We start from the raw sequence: 16967 nt of genomic DNA on the forward strand, positions 1-16967 counted from the left end.
TTCTGCAGGGCAAAGGCCATTCCCAACGTTCTCCACCTCTGTCTGATGTTAGTGTATTCTATCCTGCTCAAACAAATGCTCTAGTTTCATCTCCACTTAATTCTTTGTCTGCCTTGACTACTACAATTTCTGAGTCCCCACTCCACGAGTTTTGTTGTCCATCTGTTATCAGCTCTACGCATGATATGACCTGCCCACGTCCATTTCTTGTTCTGCTTATAGCACCAGTAGGCACTCTTGTGGGACCCGGTTGACAGTCCTGACCCATTAAAAGTGCAGCTGAATTTTATTTAGAGTGACATGATTTATAGCTCGTGCTTCAGCTGCTTGCAGTGGGACTTGAACGTGCGTGTTCAGGATTACCGTCTGTACATTGGCCACTGCCTCCTGTTTGAAATATTTTTAATTTTTGTCTTCTCTAATCCATGATGCAAACTTTGTCTCCATGTTATACCCAGCAATTTTCTCTTAGCTTTCTCTTAAATATTTTGAGGTGCCAAAGATTAATGCATACGACTTTCTTGTGGTGTAAATACATTCTTCATTTGAATGGAAACCACGAGAAGGAAAATATTTCATCAGGTGGGCTGAAAAAGACTATGGTAACCGAAGGATGGGACAGCAGATAAAGGGAGGAGGGTGAGGTGGCTAGCAGACCCTATAGTAGTTACTGGAAGCGGGCGGTTCAAAAACTATTCTCGGTCGGTCCCCGTGGATTTCTGACCGTCTGACCTTTTCCGTTATATCCGAAATCTGTGATAAGCAGGTCCGTTATATTGAGGGTTTACTGTATTGGGATTTAATAAGAATCAGAATACATATAAAACTTTAAAAATGACCTGATCGTGGGGAGGCCTACGAATGTTAGCTGAAACTCCTCCATCTGACAATCTTAGTTTAAACCTGTTTATTTATTTATTATTTTTTTAAATGCCTGCCCAAATTGAAGTGCGTCTTATAAGCCCATGTGTCTTGTTAGCCATCAGATATGGTGATTATACATTGGGAAAGCATTAAGAAAACATCAATGGAAAAGGACCTGGAAGTAACTATCGGATAATTTGATGCCAGAAAAACACATAAATAGAATTATGGGTGAGACATACAACCTGGTAAAAGTTGCTTTTCAATATCTGGATGACGAAATGATGAAGAAACTGATTGTAACTATGATACATCCAGGGTTGGAATACACAGCAATAGTATGGTTGCTGAGTACAAAGTCAAATATAAGGAAAGTAGAGAGGATTCAGAGGGCAGTAACAAAGCTGGTTCCAGGACTAAGAGATTTAACCCTTTCCATACGTGACGCAGACGTCGGCATCACAGTATGGAAAGGGTCAAGAGGAAATGGAAGAGGATTAATCCTCTTCTAAACCTTTCAATCCTCTAAATTCTCTTCCACTTCCTCTTAAAGAGGTTTAGAAGAGGACTAATGGTGATGACGTCGGATGCCCTTTGGATGCCGATGTCGGCGTCACCGGATTGAAGGGGTTAAAATACGAAGAGAGATTGAAGTGGTTGAACCCACCGACACTGGAACGGAGGAGGGAGAGAGAAGATCTTATTATGGTATATAGGGTGCTGAGTGGGATGGAGAAAGTGGACAAAGAAATTCTAATAACATGGAATACAAGAGAGTCAAAAGGTTAGAAGGAAGATGAAAAAGGAAGCCTGTAGAAGAGACATTAAGAAAAACAGCTTTCCACAAAGAGTAGTGGAGGCCTGGAACGACCTGGAAAAAGATCCATTCCATGTAAAGATGAATCATGAATTTGAGGTGAAGTTGGATTATAGTAGATATGGAGACGGAACAATGAGCGTAGCTCCTTTCCCGTATACCACAACTAGGTAAATACACACACACACACTTCATGGCCTGGCACGCAGAGGTTTGAGTCTTGCTCAGGCTGGGATTTTTCTGCTGACAAGGAGTGGTTACTGTCTGCCCTTGAGCAAGGAGGATGGGGTGTGTGGTATGTGAAGGTCCCAACAGTTCCCAGAGATGGACTATAATGAACCTTGCTCAATTGGGAGGTCAGTTGAGTATCCACTACGAAATCCAGCTTGTTTTTGTGACTGGTCTTAATCTAGTGTTATACTTATAATGTTTGTCATGATTATAGTGGAAAGTTTGTAGGTTACAGGGGGAAGACTAATTGGTCAGTTGTTTGTTTAATTTTTATGGGAATTATTATAATGTTATTTGTCCAGGTTCTATGGATTCTGTGCAAGCATTTTGCTTATATTTTAGCTAGTTTTGAAGTATGAAACATCTGAATCTGATTAGGTCTATAGTAGGCCATCTGCTTTGCCTTTATTCTTTCTTTTCAAAGCTTTATTTACCTCAGCCATGGTTACATTGGGAACTTCGAAGTTCAGTGAATCATTCTCCCCAGCACCATCTTCCTCCTGACCTTGAGCATTGTACAGTTCAGCACAGAGTTTTTACAACCCTATTAATTTTGACTTCCATTGTCATATTTTAGAGCAAACAACTGAATTTTGCCAACGCCCAGCCTTCACTAGGTTGTTTTCATGCATTTGACATTCTTTAGCCTCTTCGATTCTGTCCATGTAAACTCTACAATATTACTAACTTTCCTGATTTTAAGTTGTCAGTTTTGCCAACTGTCTCATCTTTTCCACATTGTTACTTTCATATCTTTGTCTTTCTCTAAGATCTTTCGTTTCCTTTGCTAGTTTACTGCCACTGTTTGTTGTTGCCTTTCCTCCTATTTCAGGTGCTGCTTCCATTACAAATCAAATTGTCATGTGCCTCCTCTATATCTCCCAACTTAAATCTTCATGACTATTGAGAACAGGGTTTTATTCTCATTGTTACTTCCACATCCTCATGAACTTTTTCTACTTTATCCTCATTGTAAGTTAATGTTGGTGCATAAGCTTGAAGTTTTTTAAGCTTCTATTTTTTGTTTAGCTTGATAATAATTCTTGCTACTCTTTCATTAATGCTAATTAAATAACTTCTACATACCCTGCTAGATTCTTATCAATTAAGAATGCAAGTCCATGTTTCTTCCTATCTTCAAGACCTTTGTAGCCCAAGATGGGTCTGTCAGGCAGTGTTAGGAATGCCTCACCTGCCTTCCTAACCATTGTGACCCATGACGCTCCATCTTTCAGTACTAGCAAGATGGCCATTGCTCTCACTTGATAAAGTCCTGACATTGTATGTTGTTAGGGTCAGATTCCACATACTATGTGTATTCGTTTACAACTATAAGGGAAAAGGGTAAAATATTCTAAACAATTTCATAATGCCACAGCCCCCTCCCAGTTTGTTCTTCCTAATAGTAAAATATGACAACAACTGTGTTAAGATGGCAATAGGCTAAGGTACCTCTTCTTGGAGGGATTTCCCTGTTGGTAGAAAAATTTCCCTACACCATAGATAGCTTTGCATGTGGCAGTCTTGCATCCTTACATCTCAGATTAACCTCATTGGTTACAATACTGCCACTGTTCAACCTGAGATATTTGAATATTTTGTTTTTTTGTCAAAGCACAAGTGTTATACTGATGAAAGCCTCTAAATTCCATTCCCCTTCTTTTAGATACACTCCACTCCTAATATCCAGCCCTTGCATATTTATTATAAAAAATGACCTTTAAAGTTGAGAAAGCACCACTAATAAACCTAATAATGCTAGGACAAACAAGAGGTGGGTATGGTGGTAATGGTGAAGGAGCTTTCAGGCTGAATTGGGAAAGCATATATAATTTATGATAAAATAAAAGCACTTCATTATATAAATATCTAATTAGCATATTCTCTCCTTCACAGGTGTTGAAGAAGTCCAGATTCCTCCAAGTCCAGCAACATTAACAAAACAAATACAGAGTGCTTACATGACTGAGGCAGCCCTGTCTCCCTCAGTGTCTCAGTCACAACATTCTGGATCCTCCTACTCATCACCCAGCACAACACATGACCTTCCATTCACAGAAGCTCCTCCTACCTCAGATGATTCCTATGGAGGTGGCCTGACTCAGCCTGGCCACTCCTCAGTCCCACCTGCTCCAGGCCTCTCAGTAACAGGTGTCTCTCCTGAAGGGGACACACAGATGGGAGCCTTGACCTCACCCTCTGGGGATGTTTACCTTCATCATTCAGGAACAGGTTTAGGCTTGGAGGGCCTTGAGGCAGGGACATTGCCACTTGTTTCAGGTATGGAAGTAAGGACACATTCACCAGCCTTGAGTGATTTAGTGTCTTCTGGACCTCTCCTTACCTGGTCCCCTCGATCTGCTGACTCCATGATGGCACAGTCTCCCTCCCTCAATGATGCTCTCACAGCGAACATTCCACTTGATGTAAATCACAGTGAGGATTCTCTATGTGACTCATCCACTGGCTTCCCTGGGCTCTTCTCAATTGAGGGAGATGGGGTCAGTGTATCTTCCAGCACAAGCGAAGATATTGGAAACACCACAGCGGGAGTTTCAAGTAATCAGCAGCATACTTTACAGCAAGATCTGGAATCACAGGAACAAGTGGAAGTGACAATAGACTTGCATCCCCGAGAGAGTGAACAAGACCATACCATAACTTCCACCAGGTCACCTACACAGTTGGAATTACCTATAGCCACCCTTCGTGGAATCACTACTCATGGCATCCAGTCATCAGGGAGCATTATAATAAGCCAGGGAGTTCAAGAGACACCTTGGAGATTTGATAACACTATTGTTACACAGGCTAAGAGTGTTATTAAATCTGAGCCTTCTAATGAACACCATAATGATAAGAGAGCAACAGATCATGAAGAAATTGCTGGTCCATCCAACAATATTCAAAGCAAACTAAGTGATGGATCCCCAGTATCATATCAAAAGAGCAAACAGAAAAGGGGGAACAGTGTTGAAGTGAAAGAGCAAGAGGTTGAGGATGTCAGAATTTTGGCTGAAGTTGTTGCCATGAAGGATCTAGAGAAGGGAAACAAATCTAATATACAAAGCAAAACTGATGGAAAAGTTGATACAGACACTAAGAAGTCTCAAGAAGGGAGCAGTAGAAAGCGTGGACAGCGTTCAACCTACTTGCCGGATAAAAGAAAGCTAAATGTAATAAGTGAAAATGAAGTAAAGACAGAAGAAATTCCAACAAAGAATGGACATGAAGATGATGATGTACTTCCCAATATAAAAATAGGTAACAGTAGTTGCGGTGTTGGTAGAAACAAGCGTAGAAGTTCACAGCGTGCTGTAGCAGCTTCTAGTAATGTAGTTTCTCCAGCTTCAGTGTGTCGAACTCGTACAAAACCTGTGAAAACTGAATCCAACATTAAACAGGAACAAGGACCTGGACTCTTAGATACTGAGATCAAAGATGAAAAAGTTATCAAATTAGCAAAGGTTATTAAGGAAAATAGTGATGGTGGAGTCGGAAGAACGAGAGGAGGAAGGAGGCGCACAGAAATGGACAGTATTGGGGAAGTAAAGCACTTGGAGAGTCACGATGAACAAAAAGTAAGTGGAGAGAGTCAGAGGGAAATTAAGCAAGGTGATGACAACATTGATATCAAGTTTAGTGAAGGGGAATGTGGTGAGGAGGTGCGGCGAGGTGGTAGGGGTGCTAGAGCTGGAAAGCGGGGTGACGGATGTGCTTTGGGGGAAGAGGAGGTGCAAAATCATATAGATGATGAATCAGCAGTACCACGAGGAAACCGAGGACGCCACATCAGTGGTACCTCAGATACCAGCAGCAATTACAGCTTGGAGTGTGCTGTGACTCCAGCATTGCAGGACAACATCCCCAGCATCAGTGGAGGACGTAGACGAAGACGACACAGCAGAGAAAGTAGTGCCAGCAGTAGAGACGGCAGCCCACTCACCATACACTCTCATGATTTTCCCCCTGGTGGTGTTAACACCAGACGCTCATCCTCACGGGACCATGCCAAGAAAAAGAAGTGCTCATGCTGTGTGGGAGGAGAGCAAAAAAAGAGCAGCTCTGGCAGTGGGAGGAGAGTGTCTACTAGAGCTGCTAGAGGCTCTAACAGTGGTTCTTTGCAGTGAACAAAATTGTTTCTTGCAGTGTAGTACTTTGCTAGAATCCTCATGTATGTGTATGTAAAAGTTCCATCTGTAGTGACTGTACAAGAAAGAGGTACTGGTGATTGAGGAAAGCATCATCAATGACTAGCAATAGCACTGCAGTAGTTCATAAGCAGCTATATCCCATTCTGTGATTAATTTATTTAGAAGACACTTAATGGCCCACCTGTGGCATTTCTGAACTAAATATCTTTTCCCAAGACAAAAGGTGTGGCTTCTGTAGTTTTTGATGATATCGTTCCTCTTTATGAATAATAGTGGCTTTGGAACAACAATCTTCATCTTTTCCACAGAATAAGAATTAAGTGTTATAGTTTAATGTTCCTTTTCATATTTCAAAATATTTTTATACTCTGAAAACTTGCTCACTTGTGTGAGCTCTTGCAGCACAATTTCTTTTTTTAATGGGATATTAGTGCCATACATTTCCAGTTTAAATTGAGTAGACTGCAGACCACTGAAAAAAATGTGGTCGTCAGTGGCTTGGCTTGATGCACAGTTTTGTATCATGTCAGACCAATAAGGTCACAATGATCATTTGTACCTGAGTGCTTTTTAACTGGTGTTAGTCCAAGTCTTTTAGACAAACCCAAGTGTGATGCAGTGTTTCCCTCCTGTCTGTCAGTGAATTGACTTCCACTACTTTACAAATGTGTTTCTCTCTCTCTCTCTCTCTCTCTCTCTCTCTCTCTCTCTCTCTCTCTCTCTCTCTCTCTCTCTCTCTCTCTCTCTCTCTCTCAGTAGTCTTAGTTTCTCATCACTCATTAGTTGTTGTTTTTCTTTTTTCTGTAATTAGATTTCATGATCATCACAACCAGCAGCTTTACTTTTTTTTCTCATTTTACATTTTTTATCATTTTCTTCCATAAACCCATCTTCATATCATTTATCAGTATGAAAATGTGATTTCCTGTATTTGATTTTGTTCAGTTTAGGAGTTTGTGACTCATCCAATTTGGCACTTTGTTGGGTCACATATTGATACGCTTTTGGTGGACATTGTCTGGTTCTTAAAGCCTGTCCTGCACAAACTGTAAATACTTTCTCATTAGTAATTTTGCTATATCCAAATTTGTATTTTAATTTTTGACACCCTTGTTAGTGGTTTCATTTATGATTTGTAGAGAAATGGTGTTCTCTATCTTGAAATCAATAGACTAGTATTACTTCCTTAATGGATCAAAAAATACTTTGAGAAAAGTAACATGGCTCCTCAGTGATAGTCTTTTACTCAGTAACTGATGGCCAGTGGAGGAGGAACCAGCGTGCTGTCCATACCAATACTCTCATAGAATTATTAGTATTTCTACCAAAGGGAATATGTCGCATCTGTAAGTAAAATCTATAGTAAAGCTATATGTTCTCCATGATACATTCCCAATCTGCAGTACTTTTTTTTTTTTTCTTTCTTTTCATGCATAGAGAATTCATGAAATGTGGATCCATTAGATGTGTTCATTATGGATGTGGGTCTGTAAAAATAAAACAGCATGTTCATGCTGTATATTTATCTTGTAGTTTCATAGTAGGAGTGACTTGCCAGACAAAAGTGAAATGCTCCCAGTGAAAACTGAAAATATGATTTTAAGACTAAGAGTTACTGAGAAACAGTAGGAATGCTAAGCTGAAAATACAGTATCTTGCTGCTTTCAAGTTAAACAGGACATGTGAGAATGAAAAGTGTCAAAGAGTTGTGATGTAACAATACCTGTAACTTGGAAGCATGGAATTGGAATGTACAATAAGATGTGGTTGAGTCTCAGACCCACTCCTGTATACATAAAGTAGCTTATCACTGTAGTGTTTGTATTCCCGAGTTTGGGAAAGTATGCTTGACCATCATTACTTGACAATGATGGTATTTAATTGTCCTTGCTCTAAGAAAAGTAGGAGTGTTAATGCAGAATTTCATGTTTCTTTTTTTTCTTTTTTTCTTTTTATTTATTTCTTTTTTTCTTTTTTTGTCACTTCTTTTTTTTTGGGAAAGTTAAATTATATATACAACCATTTGATTTTCAGGAACATCCCTTTAAAATGATCATATTTCAAAATGTTAATGATTTTCATAGAGAATGGATAGTATCTTGAACTATATTTTATATTGAAAGCTTATTTTTTAACATAATCAGATTACCAGCAACAGTGCAGCATTCAACATTTCATGTGCTCTTTATTTACATAAGGAATTTTAAGAATTTTGCATTTAATAGGTAATTTTATTTTTTTCTCTGAATGCTGTTAATTATTCTTGACTTGAGGACATCCACATCTTAAGCCTACAGTGACCATAGAAACATAAAACTATTTTACTTAGATGTATATAAAGTGTGAAGGTTTCGTAATCAACCCCAGTGTACTGTTAGCATGTAAAATTGGCTTAGAAATTTACCTTTTGAGTACATATTTTCTTGCTTGTAGAAATCTAGCTCTTGCGTGTGTTTATTTTTTATCTTGTATTAAATGATGCTTACCAAGAGTTATGTAATAATTGTGTTTATAAGATTTTTTATTATTTATACTGTAAATAGCTTGCCAAAGCTCTCCACATGTACACTATTCTCCTGTTCCATCAAGGAGGAAGCTGCTCTAGGCTTTCTCCATTCCTAGTTAAGTGTAAGTTTTCTTGATAAAATGTTAATACCACTCTGTTTGTAAATGGTATTGTGTACAAAATGTTCATTCTTTTTGTATTTGTGTAATGTATGTACAAAATGCATAAATCCTTTCATTTTTGCAGTAAGGAAAGTGTTTAATTTTCCTTTTAACAAAACACACACACACACACACACACACACACCACTCCACACCATACACACACACAAGCACACACACACACACACACACACATGCCAGAGTGGATGTGAAAGCAGGTACTTCCATACTCTTCAAGAGGATATGGGTTTACCGACAGTCTATAGGCCTAGGATGTAGTTGTGAGCTGGGGGAGATGCATTGTTAATATCCCATCTCTAATAAGTGCAGTGTGGATACGTAGATAATGTAAAAATGGAAATGCCAGGGTCAGGCCAAGTGGTTACACCAGTGTTTACACCTGTAGCCAATCCAAGGGCAAGCCTTCTTGGTCTGGCAAGGAACTTTTCTGAGTTCAATCAAGAGGAAGGGCCTGGCAGAATGGTGTATAAGAAAATGTTGCTGGAAAAAATGGTACATGATATGGCCGAAAAAGCTGAAAAATGGAGGAAAGGCTGAAACAAGTGATAAATATGAGAATGTTGAAGAAATATTAGGAAAATGTGGAGGTGAATATGGAGAATGTTAAAGATGAAAAGCAAAATCAATGGAAGGAGCAGGAAGAGGAGAACGTAGGGTTTAAAGAGATTGTGGAACAGCAAATTAAAGAAAAAGTGAAATTCTCAGTGGTGAAGATGATTAAGGAGAGGGGATGGGTTAGTGAGGGACGCCACTGAAAAGAAGAAATGCATTACTGTATTTTGGATCAAGGAAAAAGTGTTGCCAGTATGGAGTGAAAGGCAGGTAGTTGTTGATTTGGTGAGGGAGGTTCAACATGAGGGCCATAGTTTGAAAGGACAGTGACCTCTGAAGGTAAGATTTAGATCGCAAGTGGGAGCCTCTTGGGGCTGGGGCTGAGTACGTCAAAGTGGCCGTGTTTTCAGGAGGAGGAGAGTTCAATCTCACCGCTGCCCACCAAGCTTTTCTTTTTTGCGCCAGGCCGAGTGCTTAAAATCACCACATGCTGTCCAGAAGACCACCTATTAGATCTAGGATCAAAGAGATGAGCTCTGGGAGAGGCAGCATGCCAATGCATGGCCACTATAAACACTGCACGCGCTACAGCGAACGTGGCTGGGCCCATCCATCAGGACCCACCGGAAAGAGCCTTGGACGACCCAGGATCCAATCCGGGAAGAAAAGCCACCGCTAATAGGCTGCAAAAAAAAAAAAAAAAAAAAAAAGAGGAAGTGCTTGCTGGAACATGGAAACTTTCAAAGAAGGAGGAGTATAAGAATGCACGGATTAGGAAGGACTTAAATGAAGAACAGAAGGCTAAAATAAATGGATTTTGGGAAGAAGCCAAGCAAAAAAACGAGAGGAGAACACAGGCAGAGAAAAAGAGGTTCTGTTACAAGGTCTTAAACTTGAGGCTGTGGAAATAGTACAGACAGGCAGGAGAGGGAAGATATTAAATTATTGTCATTCACTTTTTTTTATTTTTTTTACAGCAAAGGAATCTTCTAAAGGGCAAAAAAGAAAAAGGAAACAATAATGAAAAAAAGCTGGCTAATCACTGCTATAAAAAAGAGTTCAGAGGAGTGGCTGAGAGGTCAATTCCAGGAGGAGAGGTATCCTTTAGGACACCTCATAGGCAGGAGGAAATGCAGATGAAGGAAGATTGTTCCAGAGTTTACCAGCGTGAGGGATGAAAGAGTGAAGATGCAGATTAACTCTTGCGTAAGGGATTTGGACAGTATAGGGATAAGCTTGAGTAGAAAGTCGTGTGCAGCGGGGCCACGGGAGGGGGGAGGCACGCTCAGAAGGCAAGATCAGAAGAGCAGTCAGCATGAAAATATTGAAGAAAATAGAAAGAGAGGCAACATGGCAGTGGAATTTAAGAGGTAGGAGACTTTCAGTAAGAGGAGGAGAGTTGATGAGACGAAGAGCCTTATACTCTACTCTGTCTAAGAGAGCTGTGTGAGTGGAGCCTCCCCAAACATGAGATGCATAGGGCCTACTCCATACAAGAGCGGACAAGGCCCTGCAGGGGAAAAGAACCGGCGTAGACGATACAGAACGCCCAACCTCGAAGAAGCTGATTTAGTGAGAGAAGAGATGTGAAGTTTCTAGTTAAGATTTTGAGTTAAGGATAGACCGAGGATGTTTAGTGTAGAAGAATGTGACAGCTGAGCGTTATCAAAAAATAGGGGATAGGAGTTTGGAAGATTGTGTTGAGTTGAAAGGTGGAGAAATTGCGTTTTGAGGCATTGAAGGACACCAGGTTCCTTCTGCCCCAATCAGAAATAATAGCAAGGTCTGAGGTTAAACATTCTGCAGCCTCCTGTCTAGTCTTGTAATTCCTGTTGTGAGGGTCTTCTGTTGAAAGAAGTTGAATAATGCAAAGCAGAAGCAGCGTATAAGTGGATAGGACAGTTTGTTGTGGAAAGAGGATCATTGATGAATAACAGAAAGAGAGTGGGAGACAGGACACAGCACTTCGGGACACCACTGTTGATAAGTTTCGGGGAAGAACAGTGACCGTCTATCGTAGCAGAGATAGAATGGCTGGAAAGTAAACTGGAGATGAAGGTTTATAAAACTGATGCGATGAAAACCAGCTGAGTACTAAGGAGTTAAAGGGAAATAAGTGCAAGAAAATGTGTACTCCCTACTATGTGTATTTTTACATTATTGTTACAATTTTATGCTTGTGTAATGCAGAATTTTCTCACGAAGATGATGGTGGTCTTAGTTTTTCTTAAAAATTAATGTTGGGGTCAGGAAACAGGGTGGGAGTGAGGTGTGTGAAGTCGTCGGTTTTGGATGAACTGGGCACACCCACGGCACCAGGCCGGCTTCACTCAGCACAATTCAGGGAGATAGGGAACGAGCAGTCTAGTATGTAAGTCTGTGGCAGGTGCCACATCGATCTACGTTCACGAGTGGACAGACGGAATGAAACGGACGATAGGTAACGACCAGTTATCCCGGGACACGGGCCAATGTGAAATCCGGGATTGCCACAGATTACTAGCTTTCCCAGGTTTCCCCAGATTTATCGACCAACCCGAGAGGTAGGAAACACAAACGCTGAGATTATTATGAAAGATGAAATAATTGCGTTACTGTTACTTCCAGGCGTCGCCGGCCTTGGAAGTGATGATGTGCGTAGCCGCGGCAGTCCGTGGCGGGCAGCAGGGTGAGGTTCAGCGAGCTCCTCGACTATTAGGACAAACTAACAAGGCTTTCTGTATGCAAAGATGAACAGAAAAACGCGGCACAAGAACCGGAAATGCTAAAGGGAGCGATATGACACTGTGGTGACTCGAAACCATATTTAACTATATGATTAGTGTAGATTCACTTAGGTTTAAGGACAGACCACCTAGTCTGGACCATGGGGTCTGTGTGGTCTGATTTTCTATGTAACTCTATGTAACTTGTTCTCTTCAAATGTGGGCTACAGCTAGGGGAGTCGGAGAGTCGGCGAACCGTTGGTGACGACGAAGCTTCACTAGCGCCGGGAGAAATAACTCGGCACACACTAATACCACCTTGACTAATACCGTCACTGAGCTCCTCGGCTAACGCTAAATATTAGTGAAAGGGACACTCTTCAATATGACAAAAAAAAAAAAGTATAATCGAAATTACGCCATTTTAATTATTACATAATGATTTGCTCCTTTTTATTTCATAGGAGCCAAACGTTCAAAGGAATGTCAACTAATATGAAGGGACAGATGAGCGTCGATTGCCTTTCAGAGATCGAGACTGCTTTACCGACCAGTCGGCAAGCACCCTTCACAGGTGTGCTGTTGCTCAGGTGTTAACACATGACGTACTTCTGGTAGACAAGAGCCTTTGGTGGGTACGTGACAATGTCTACACCACTCTGTTTAGACGACACTAGAAATCAGAAGTTCGATTACAAAATGCGCGGCGTCAAACTCAAAAGCGTTCAATGCGTCAATGGAACCTGCATGGGTGTCAAAATCGCGTCAAACCTCAAATTCTCACAGCAATGCATCGATGCAGCAACTTAGGCAAACAGAATGTTGGGCTTCATTAAAAGAAACTTTTCATTAAAAAATAAAAGAAGTAATACTTAATTAATTCCGCTCTACAATAGTTTAGTCAGACCCCCACTTGGAATATGCGGTACAGTTTTGGTCTCCCCACCATGTAAAGGACATTGCTAAATTAGGTGCTCATGCAACGTCGGGCAACACAAAAATGATCCCTTCCTTGCGCAACAAACCCTTCGACGAGAGGCTTTCTGCCCTCAACATGTTCTCATTTGAGAAATGTCTCCTCCGAGGAAAACTGATCGAATGTTTTAAAATACTCAATGGATTTACGAATGTAGACAAATCAAAATTATTTATGATCGATGACACTTTGCGAACGAGGAATGGCAGAAAACTTAAATATAGACAAGTAAATTCAGACAGCACCAAATATTTCTTCACCAATTTAACGTTGTTGTGCGAGAATGGACTAAGCTCCCACCTTCAGTAGTCCAGTGTAACACGATTGACTCCTTTAAAAACAAGCTCGACCGACACTTCCTTCAACTTAATATTAACTAGAGTAAAAATGCAATGTTTTGGAGCCATATGATTAATGTAAAATCACTTATAAGGTTTAATTAACGGGGCCTGCTCAGGTTCTTCAAAATTTTCTCGCGGTTGGTAGGTGGTGCCGAATCTGGCACCGAGCCATATCTCAAAAAATATTTGACAGATTTTATTTCCAATTGGTCCATGCACTACAACAAAGCCTTCGAAGCTATACAGCATCTAAGGAGATAATTAAACTGATCAGAAAATTACTATTTATTATTAATATTATGAAAAAATAAGATGTCATTTTCACACTGTTCTATAACCAAATACATTACTGCTGCATGCCTCTGTGTCACTAGAGGCATCTTCTTCCAATAAAATATTCATCCACTCCCCATCCCCAAGGATTTTTGCAGACATGACTGATCAGAAAAAATGAAAATCGAAAATTTGGATACTGTGGCAAAACCTGGCAATTCAACCCAAAGTCTTTTGTCTCGCCATCACCACACGCCATCCCCCTAGACTCCCACAAAGTATGGTAAACTTCATACTATTGCCCACTACAGAGCTCAAAATCCAACAACATATCAACTGGGGTGTTTTACCTTTCTCGGGAACCGTGGTCCCAAATGTGGCACCGACGATGCTAATTGGCAGGAAAGGAAGCGATTGGGAGTGGTGACCATGCGCACTCATTGAGATCATATCTCAGACTGAAGAAATATATAGCGTTTGAAGTGACCTCTTTGTCGAACGGGATGCCAAATATCAAGTAAAATCATGTTTTATGCGTGCGCTTGAGTCATTTTCGGGACCACGATATATCTACGCAGTACGCAGGGTTAAGGACAGATCACCTAGTCTGGACCATGGGGTCTGTGTGGTCTGATTTTCTATGTAAATCTATGTAAATCTCTCTCTCTCTCTCTCTCTCTCTCTCTCTTGTATTGGTGTCACGCTCATATAGGCTACCGTTGTGATCCTGTTAATTAAAGGGTTTACTAATTTCCACGTAAACTGATAAAGCTACACTTGGCTTGCTCCACATGAAGTTCGTCACATGCACGCAACACCTGTCCGTGCAGACAAAGGGTGCGGAGGCTGCCAAGGGAGGGCTGGGCCGCCGCCGGAGTTCCTAGGGGCTGCTGCTGCGCCATCCCAGGAAATTGGCAATGAGTAGTGTGGTGACGCCAAGTCTAACTCCACTAACACAATGGCGCTGTCTTTTTGTTACCTTGAGTGTTGATTATCAATATTTATCTCGGTTCCTAATGCGCTTATGTACAGCGAATAGATATATTTGATAGGAAGAGAATGATATCTTTATGCAGCTACTCGTAAACATTCTCTAGTCTCAAGGTGATCAACATAGTGGTTGGCGCGGACAAACACATATCTGCACACTGTATTACCTTGAATCGGTTTACCTAGAATTTTACGTACAGGGAATAGATATATTTGATAGGAAGAGAATGATATCTTTATGCAGCTACTCGTAAACACTCTCTAGTCTCAAGGTGATCAACATAGTGGTTGGCGCGGACAAAAACATATCTGCACACTGTATTACCTTGAATCGGTTTACCTAGAATTTTACGTACAGGGAATAGATATATTTGATAGGAAGAGAATGATATCTTTATGCAGCTACTCGTAAACACTCTCTAGTCTCAAGGTGATCAACATAGTGGTTGGCGCGGACAAAAACATTATCTGCATTACCTTGAATCGGTTTACCTAGAATTTTACGTATTTGTGTCACTGTTAACCAGGTGCCGATTATGAGTAATGATGGTATTTGATTAAGGTTTATTCCCTCACTCGAAGTCATTTTTAATCTCTATATAATTGCTTTGTAGGCCTAGGCTACGTCTTAAAAGTCTCTTAAATGTGAATTTTTAGGTAGGAGTATATGCATTATTTTATTGTTTTGAAACTAAAAGACAAATTTGAAAGGTTTATTGCACAGATATTAGCGTGTAAACCACTCTTACTTGCATTTATGCTTGGTAAATATAAATAGGCTGATAAATTAGTCTTTAGGTAACTATACGAACATGTTTGTCACAGTTATGTGTAGGTAAATAATTCAGCGTGGTCCTTTAACAAACTGTGACCATTATTAAGTATGGGTCGTATTTTAAAACATTATTTCGTCCCCCAAGTTCATACATTTGACAAGGCTTTCGTTTGAGTTGAGGGCATTTCCAAGATTAGTTTTATGACCCTGGTGGTACTTTTACCCTTCCTCAGTAGCATGAGCCTAAATAAATACTCGTTAGAACCCGACTGACCCCCTCTTTGACCTTTAGAAATAGCTAGCTGATGTGGGAAGCGAAATTGTCTTACAATACCGACCGAAGCAATAAATTATAATTATTTGATATACTGAAATTGCTTTTATGTCACTATGTAAATACTCGTGTAGCCTACTGGGTTGAAAAGAAGAGCTATATGGAAAGTTGAATTTGGTGGAAAAGAATATAAGCTACTTGGTTGAAAAGAGAAATTGAAATTAGATTGTAAAGAAGTAGAGGTAAATTAGGAAGTAGAAAAGAGGTAGATTAATAATGAAGGAAGTAAAGAAGCAGAAGGAAGTAGAAAGTTGAAAGAAGTAGAAAGTAAAAATTAATAAAGAAGTAAATTAGGAAGTAAAAAGTAGAAGGAAGTAGAAAGTAGAAAGAAGTAGAAAGTAGAAATAAATACGTAAATTAGGAAGTAGAAAGTAGAAGGAAGTAGAAAGTAGAAAAAAGTAGAAAGTAGAAAGTAGAAGTAAATAAGGAAATATAAAAAAGAAGTAGAGGTAAATTAGGTTGAAAATAAGGTAAAGGTAAAGCTGGTCGCGGTGCTCATCTCGATCAGTCGCTCTGAAATCTGTGGAGAGGAAAGAAAATACAAGAGAAAGTCAAATTAAGACAGGAGAGTTGAATTTAGACAGGAGCAGAGTTGAATTTAGACAGGAGGAGAGTTGAATTTAGACAGGAGCAGAGTTGAATTTAGACAGGAGGAGAGTTGAATTTAGACAGGAGCAGAGTTGAATTTAGACAGGAGCAGAGTTGAATTTAGACAGGAGAAGAGTTGAATTTAGACAGGAGCAGAGTTGAATTTAGACAGGAGCAGAGTTGAATTTAAACAGGAGGAGAGTTGAATTTAGACAGGAGCAGAGTTGAATTTAGACAGGAGCAGAGTTGAATTTAGACAGGAGAAGAGTTGAATTTAGACAGGAGCAGAGTTGAATTTAGACAGGAGGAGAGTTGAATTTAGACAGGAGGAGTTGAATTTAGACAGGAGGAGAGTTGAATTTAGACAGGAGGAGAGTTGAATTTAGACAGGAGTTGAATTTAGACAGGAGGAGAGTTGAATTTAGACAGGAGGAGAGTTGAATTTAGACAGGAGGAGAGTTGAATTTAGACAGGAGTTGAATTTAGACAGGAGGAGAGTTGAATTTAGACAGGAGAGTAGAATTTAGACAGGAGTTGAATTTAGACAGGAGGAGAGTTGAATTTAGACAGTAGGAGTTGAATTTAGACAGGAGGAGAGTTGAATTTAGACAGGAGGAATTGAATTTAGACAGGAGGAGAGTTGAATTCAGACAGGAGGAGTTGAATTTAGACAAGAGGA

At 40.1% G+C, this 16967-nt stretch overlaps 2 protein-coding genes across 3 annotated transcripts in view; one reads left to right on the plus strand and one right to left on the minus strand.

Moving 5' to 3' along the window:
• LOC127009043 (mucin-17-like) overlaps positions 1–8826 on the plus strand; it is a 32847-nt gene extending 24021 nt beyond the window's left edge. For both annotated transcript variants that reach the window (XM_050881722.1, XM_050881721.1), the window contains exon 9: positions 3809–8826. In XM_050881722.1, coding sequence (XP_050737679.1) covers positions 3809–6042 — 2234 coding nt within the window. In that variant the 3' untranslated portion in view covers positions 6043–8826. The remainder of the gene's footprint in view (positions 1–3808) is intronic.
• Positions 1–14049, minus strand: part of LOC127009044 (peptide deformylase, mitochondrial-like) — a 46386-nt gene extending 32337 nt beyond the window's left edge. The window contains exon 1 of the mRNA XM_050881723.1: positions 13952–14049. Within this exon, the coding sequence (XP_050737680.1) occupies positions 13952–14042 (91 nt within the window). The 5' untranslated portion in view covers positions 14043–14049. The remainder of the gene's footprint in view (positions 1–13951) is intronic.
• Positions 14050–16967: the final 2918 nt, after the last annotated feature.

The sequence above is a fragment of the Eriocheir sinensis genome, chromosome 39 (assembly GCF_024679095.1).
Source record: "Eriocheir sinensis breed Jianghai 21 chromosome 39, ASM2467909v1, whole genome shotgun sequence".
Lineage (NCBI taxonomy): Eukaryota > Metazoa > Arthropoda > Malacostraca > Decapoda > Varunidae > Eriocheir > Eriocheir sinensis.